This window comes from Arachis stenosperma, chromosome 9, assembly GCF_014773155.1.
Source record: "Arachis stenosperma cultivar V10309 chromosome 9, arast.V10309.gnm1.PFL2, whole genome shotgun sequence".
In the NCBI taxonomy this organism is placed as follows: Eukaryota; Viridiplantae; Streptophyta; class Magnoliopsida; order Fabales; family Fabaceae; genus Arachis; species Arachis stenosperma.
The window spans coordinates 154061685-154069419 of NC_080385.1; the positions used below are offsets into that span (position 1 = coordinate 154061685).

Consider the following 7735-nt stretch of genomic DNA (forward strand, 5'->3'; position numbering starts at 1 on the left):
TCAAATATGATATAATATATGATTAGAAGGCACTGTAAAAAAAATGAGAGAAGAATGAAATAGAAGTATTACAAGAAAGGACAAAGGAGCTATAATTGTAAACAAGGATAGAAAGTACTACAAGAATAATATTTATTGGAGACGGCATGTAGTGCCATTTCGACATCAAACACCAACTCTACCTCCACCTTAACTTAATTACAGAGGGAAACAGAACAAAACCAACACTTTCCCCACCCCATACAACATCCCTTTACATCATAGAGGCAAACAAAGTGCACCGGAAGATAAGGTTCCGGTTTCTATCCGAGAATCTTATTTCAATGCCTTCAATTTTGGTAGGAGGAACTGGGGCAGACAGATCACACGGATGGATAGAAAAGATGCTGATCTTCCAATAACAATTACATAAAAATAAAACATAAAAACTAAGTTTCTTGCCTCCGTCAAAATGTAGACAAGCCAATAAAACAATTCTGCCAATCAAAACCGAAAATTGATCTAGCCATCTCCGATTGCTGATGTCATGTGATGAATTGATTTGGCCAAATAGTGAATGGCACACAGCTTGAGAAGAAAGCCAAATCCATATCATGAAGACTCGTATGAATGAAGAGCATCAGCAATATTCTTCTAATGTCAGTAAAATGGGTCTACTGAATTGTTGCAAGTACAGGACAGCAACTTGAACCATTTGATTGAGACCCATCCTAAGCAAAAAGGCAAAATGGACCAATTTATACTTCATTTGAATCAATAGAAACTATTCATACTATCCAGATTAAGCCATGACCAAAAAAGCCTTGAGATTGATTGCACACAAGGCGATTGAATCATTGGAAGAAAGCTTGTGAGGAAAGTAGTATGAGCAGAAGAAAATAAATTATCAGCAGGACCGGATTCGGCCATTTTTTTATGCTGGATCAGTCTCAGAACTATCACCAGATGCACTTAGCTCAGTATCATTCATATGCATTTCCCGTGAAGTAAATCCTTTGTCGTAATTTTGTTCATCCTCACGAGCATTTTCATCATTCAAATCATATCTTACTCGCAAAGAACTCTCACCACCTTGATTAAGAATAGAACAAGAGATATCCACGTGTTTATTATTCTCCTCAAGCAAATTCACTGATGGATCAGCTTCAAAAGCCTCATCATGGGCATCATTCATATCAAACTCTCTAAAAGACAAAGCATTACCCCCCACACGCAAATCCAATGCTGGATTGATACCATGCTCCGAGGGATCACAATTCATATCAGTGTATGAGTGACATTTCCTACTAGAAACAGGTTCAACCATATTTTCTGCAGAATCAGGGTCAGAAAAAGCATTCTCGGAACCCAAAGCTGGATTTTCATGGCAATTTGAAGCATCTATTGGAGGAGTACTCATACAATTGTCCTTTTGAAACTTCGCAGAAGGATGCAATTTATCATTACCAGGAGAGGCTGTCACTATTTTATTGTTCGATTCTAGCACATCATCACTGGTACTAGAAGATGAAACGCATTTATCTGAAGCAGAATCAGATAACCTATCCTCAGAATGAGATTTTGACCACACATTCCTGTCAACCAAGATTTTGTTGCTTTGTTCTTGAGAAGCATCACTAGATTCATTGCTTATGTCATTGTCAGGATTTGAACTAGCATCATCGGTTCCATGAGGAGTTTGCAGGGCTGAGGAATTCATGTCCAACCTACTAGCCATACTGGGATTAGTATTAACCTCATCTCTATTTTTAATTCTCTCAAAACCTGTTGGAAAAGAAAAGTCAAACATGTGGATAGTAAAACAATTAATTTGCTGAATGTAGAAAAAGAAAACAAAAAAAGCATTTTCCAAGGTTATAATATAATACCCTCAAGTTTTCCTTGCTCCACTAGCAGCTTCTGCAACATATCTATACCAGGGAAGACCAACATACTCAATGACCTCATTTCTTGTCTGAGTGATTTCTCAAGATGCGTGAAGCCAAAAACTGTTGTCCATGTATGAATGAGTTCAGAAATCGCTGGAATAACCAGTTTCTCAACCTTCAAAGAGCAAAGAACCTTCCAACAGGAAAGTAGAGAGGTAAAGAGAAGAATGTAAGACAATTTTATATAGATATTGAAAGTAAGTCACATAGTAAACATCAAGTTTTACCAATTCAATTGCACAAAAGAGCCGGCGGCACATCCCCTGATTCCTATACATATGGCGAGTTCCAATGAATGGCATCTCAGCTAACTTGGTCCCACGGAACCTAAGACAGTACAAGAAATAGCCAACGGGTAACTTCAGTCTGATTATTTTTTTCGCAGTAATGAATAAGAAAACTCAACATATTAACCCCTAGACTATATATAAAAAAAGGAAAAGTATTCAATGTATGAGTATAAGGCTCTGTAAAGTTTCATAGATAATGAAAGGCAGGGTTTGAAGCATAATACCTGATTGATGCGGCGGAAATCATTTCATCCCCTCGCTCCAAAATAGCAGTATAAAAACCAGTATAATTCAACCGACTGAAGTTTGACCTACAACAGAAAAGAAGGCAGAAACTCTCTTTAGGCTAAGAAGTATGCATGTTGCAAGAAAGAAATCATACAAACTATGCCATGGAATATAAACAAAGTTAATGGAAATCTGTAACACAGTGAAGAAATGTTTACACAAATACAATGTTATCCCTTAAAGTGTGTCACGATGACTGTCTTGAGCACAGATTGAAGGTTGCGATTGCAGTAGCATGTCCCAGCTATCTAGGTTTCAGCATAAGACATATTTCACTGGCCCTGGCAATAGGTTACACCCTATCAAAAGCCAACATTGTACTGCTAAGCCAACATTGTACTGCTGATACTGTATCCCATGCCCTATTAAGCAGTATCTAATTCACCATACATTTGCTTTAAAGAAGGCTTATGTTCAAGGCTTCTGCATTCTCGGCTTAAAGCCATTCCAAGTGGGCTTGTCTTTCTTATTCAGAGATTTGCTCATCTTTCTACGCCTTGACAACATCTTATCCTCCCACTTTCTGTTCTTTCTAACGATTTATTTTATCATGAGAAAACTAATTCTAACAGAACAGAATGTAAATCATTTCCTACTGTTTGTACTGCGGCAAGAGTTAATATTTAAAGTTCAGCAACGGATGGTATATTTAAGCAATTCTGAAATTGTGAAACAATATGCATCTGGTAAAACCATTTTATGTATCTATCAATCCTCTTTCTAACTAATTAAATTTGCAACCAAGTAACTCATATGGAAAAGAAGGAAAAAGGAAGCACTAGGTGCATTCCTGACACTCACTAGTTCTTACCCAGTATTATATAAAACATTATGTAGTATATTGATCCCACTCCTCCTATCAACAACTGGTAAAAAGCATTCATCCATCACAGCGAGTGCAACAGCTAGCTTGGAATTGCATTCCACCCTCTGGCTAATCCCCCTATTAGCTGCATCTGAGTCTTCATCTGTTCTACGAATGAGAGACCAAGTGAGGCCTGCATCTAATTCATGCTTGGTACCAAGGTATTTTTTCAAATGCTCAAAGAGCTGCAAAAGGATAAACATAAACCTCAGAATCAAGTCTCAGTGCTACCTGAATAATTTCTATTGTGCTGCTGCTTCCTTTTTCAAGTTTTGATGTAAGAATTTAAAAAACATATTTCTTAGAAAGAAGGGTCCTGCAACTCATAAAATGTACTTATAAACTACTGCACAAGAAACTGTAAAGGTACCTCTTTGCAGCCCTTTCCGCAAAAGGAAGGCCCTGAGAAATCAGAGTTAGTAGAAAGGGTGTCCATCTCCTTTGTACAATGTTCATGAACTACAAATTCAGAAACACATACTAAACCAATTAAAAAAAGAAGTGCCAAAAGCACATCATAGCATATTGAAAGAAACTATAAAACTAAACAAACAAATAGAAATTACATACATTTTTTCTCGCATAAGTTGCAAATATGCAGGGCATTTATAGTTAATTCATCTTTGTTCACAGGTCCACTGACAACTCCACAAAATTTGCAGGTGCAATTTGGACAATGCCATTCACCAGGGGGAAGCATCTGCAACAAATATACGGGTTCCTCAGAATGGGAACAATTTTCCAGGATAAACTTATTATGCAGCCAAATTAAGCTACCAATAGAACCACTATCAATAAAAAAAATACAGTTGTTTCATCTTTTATCAATTATAAATAAAACTTTCATCCAAACATTTGAGAAAGAATGATGATCCCAACAATGAGATCAATGGCAAATAGCTGGATAAATGTATGTATACCTGTATGTCTAAGCAACTCAGATGAAATGTTGATGGACAACTATCACAACAGATCAAATCCCCTCCATCTCCACATATACCACAAGTATCATCATTTGGATCATTACCATCAATATCTACTGAATGGAAACTGATTTTCTCAGACTTCTCTTGTCTACTCCATGCATCAATCTGGCACTGTAGAAGAGAATCTCCAGAGTCTAAATAAATGTTTTGATATGGCTGGCGCAATTTACTTCCTGCATGAAGCTCAAACTTTGAAACTGTGAGGATTTTACTACAGCAGCCACAATGAATGCCATCTCTTGTGATCCATCCCTCCAGCATCACTCGCTTCTTTCTACGATACTGAACCTTTTGGCTTAACTGTACAGCCCCTGAGTCAACCAACCAGGAAAGAACTGTTCTTTTCCCAGTATATGGAACAAAGTCATCAGATTCTGAACCTGAACCTATGTTAGAATTACGAATTAACAAAGTGCATCTTCCGTCTTTTCTACTTTTCCTCCCATGTAAGACATGGGGATTGTTTCCTGGAAATGATTTGTCAGTCCCATCATTTGGTTGAGAGACAACGTTCTGGCTTTTAGAACTACCACTGTTGACAGCATTTTCAATCATTTTAGTTTTCATTGACTTACTTCCTTGCTTTAAAAAGGAGCTTAGTTTCTCTGGATTGATTTCACTATTCGTGCCATTCATGTCATGCTTGATGCTGGAAGATATTTTAAATTGACGCTCTTTTTCACTGTCACTCTCAATATTATCTCTTTCCTTCTTCTTCTTCTTTAACTCTTTCTCCATCTTCTTCCGAGTTTTCCTTGTCAACTGACTAAGCACATCATCTGCAATAGGAGCAAAAGAAGAGCTCTCCCCTTTGAGCTTGGCCCCAGGGTCGTCATCATTCAATTGCTTCTGAAGTGCCTCATAGGCCTTGATGATAGACCAATAGGCCGTACCAGCGGGATTGATGTAAACTGCATCAAGATAGTCTCTATTCCTCCGAGGGCGATAGTCTATGGTCCAACCTGAATTAAGAAGCATCTCCCGGATTTTTTCTCGAAGCTTCTGCTTTTCTGTGCCACTACCACGCCTTATTTTGCCTTCTTTAATTGCTGTAGTTTGGAGTTTTTCATGCTTAGGAATCTGTTCATCTTCAGATGCTACTCTCTTTGAAGACTTGGGAGCTTCACTGCCTTTTACGCCTACATTCAATGAAGTGTCACTGTTATCTGAATCCTGCTCATCACCCTTGCTGTCCTTACTCGATGATTTTCTTGTTGCTAACAGTTTCTTCTCTGGCCTAACATTTAAATCTTGTTTCTCAATAGGTTTTGCTTCCAAGTAAGATGAAGGGTGTATCAGAACATTCTTCTTGGCAATCCCCTCTGCCCTCAAACTTTGTCTGCTTTCTACAGGTTTGCGATTATCATAGTGTTCCAGTGGCCCACCCATCTTATCCTTCTTAACCATCACCTTCAAAACCCCATTTTTCCCCTGAATCCTGATAGTTTCTCCACAGTTAAACTTTTCCCTCAGCAATGGCAGAGGGCGCTGAGCTGCATCCCTGTTCATCTTGAACCTATTATGGTCAACACTATCTCCTGGGTATGAGCCAGTTGCCCTGCTGTGGTAAGAGTTTTTCCTCTTATCAATGGTGTGTCTGCTTGACCCAGATTCAAACTCCCTATCAATGCCAGTTCTAGCAGTATGCATTGCCCCAGCAAACCTTCCTCCTCCTAAACCACCCCCATTATTTTCAAAATGCCTCCTTCTCATCATGTCCACGTCCGTAGCATCATCATATTGATCAGAACCAAACGCATCAATCTTACTGCGCTTCCTTTCCATCCTCTCCAACCCATCCTCCTCAGATAAATCATCCCCATTACGCCTAATCTGCTCAAACCTGTCCCTCTTCCTGACAATTTCACTGCCACCAGCCACGCCTCGCTCGAATGCGTTCAAACCATTGCATACTCGAATGGTTTCAGGACCAAGCCTTCTAGCAGGCGGCATCGGTAGATCACCACTTGATCCCGAATCTCTACTCAGCTCAACTTTGGGCCTCTTCTTCACTTTCTTCGATTCATACATCTTCCTGGAGCTCGAAGAGCTGCCAACCCCACCACTCAGCCCATCACCTTTCTTCCTAACAATCAAACACCCTGAAGAACTCCTGTTCTTCACAAAAACCCCAGGAGGGCCGCCGGATCTCATGCCCGGTTCCATCAAACCAAGCGGAAAATATACGAATTAAGCAAAACAAAAAAAAGGCTTAAATCCCCCAAAATATCATCCTCAATAATTCACCACAAAATCTTAAAGGGAAAACCCTAAATCAAAGTCACCAGCAATCCCTCAGCACACAGTAGCAGATCTGAATCGTAACCAATCAAAATGCAACCAAGCCTCCCACACGCCAGAAAGAAAACCCCAAACCCTACCAAAATGGAAGAAAAAAAAGAAAACAAAAATGCGAGTTCTCTTTTTTTTTGTTGGGGAGGCGAGGCGCCGAGAATCTTACCTCGGCAGAAAATTGAACCGAGAAAATAAACCTCGCTCGGTGACGCCGATCAGCAGCGTAATTCAAGAACAATGCGACCCACAGAGAAGGAAAGATGGGAAAAAACTCAATAGAGAATTTCAGGTTCGGATTTGCAGTGTGATCGCTCTTCTGTAAAAAAAAAGTTTGGCAATTACCGAACTACGCTGCTCTCTCTCTATCTATCTATCTCTGTCTCTCTCTCCTTCCTCCTTTTTCTTTACACTGGTTTTGTTTTTCTCTTTTATTTTACGTTTCTTTTTCTTTCTTTGCATTCGGTGGAATTGAAATTTGGAAAATAAACAGAAAATACGCGCAGTACGTAGAATTCTATTTTCCCCTCCAATTTTCCAAGTTTGCTTCAGTGGTTACTGGCGCTGTTGACGCTCTTGATGGCACCACGTCATGTAGACCCTGCATGTTGGACTTTTTGCGTGACGTGGCATGATCGGAGCGGTCCTGATATGGAGTTGGAGGCAGTTATTACACGAACAGTTTGGCCGATGGGAAATCCGATGCTGGGTACTATGATGATGAATTTTCAAAGAAGGAAGAGAAGGAAATAAAATAAAATTATTTTTTTACCAAAAATTCGCTTACAATTATTTTTATATAAATTTAATAGTTGATCATTATTAAATAATTTAATAAATTTAATTAATTTATTATTTAATAATTTTTAATTATTAATTTTATGTCAAAATGACTGTATATGAATTTTTATTATCTTTTAATATTAATAAAAACCTGATTGTAAAATAAATCATAAATAATTAAACGAAGAATTTTGGTGTGTTTAAATTTAACTAATTCATCCGCACAATCATTCGTTGTTCTACATACATGAACATGATTGAGCATTACACTCCTTTGTTAGCAAAGTTTGGATCACCGCTACA

The 7735-nt window shown here is 38.6% G+C and overlaps 1 protein-coding gene across 1 annotated transcript; it reads right to left on the minus strand.

Annotated features, from left to right (window-relative positions):
• Positions 1-60: 60 nt before the first annotated feature.
• On the minus strand, positions 61-7323 carry LOC130948185 (uncharacterized). The gene is made up of 8 exons (XM_057876900.1): positions 4292-7323; positions 3942-4071; positions 3742-3830; positions 3318-3556; positions 2443-2529; positions 2156-2255; positions 1869-2061; positions 61-1764 (listed from the first exon to the last, which is right to left on the minus strand). Exons 1-8 carry the CDS (start codon positions 6521-6523, stop codon positions 914-916), a joined length of 3921 nt encoding a protein of 1306 aa, XP_057732883.1. The 5' UTR covers positions 6524-7323; the 3' UTR covers positions 61-913.
• Positions 7324-7735: the final 412 nt, after the last annotated feature.

Bases quoted from the DNA above. Each gene is read 5' to 3' on its own strand.
- LOC130948185 (XM_057876900.1), bottom strand. From the start codon at position 6,523: ATGGAACCGGGCATGAGATCCGGCGGCCCTCCTGGGGTTTTTGTGAAG. The intron at 4,072-4,291 runs GTATACATACAT...TATTTGTTGCAG, and splicing joins TGAGTTGCTTAGACATACAG to ATGCTTCCCCCTGGTGAATG. The intron at 2,062-2,155 runs GTAAAACTTGAT...TCCTGTTGGAAG, and splicing joins TCTTTTGTGCAATTGAATTG to GTTCTTTGCTCTTTGAAGGT.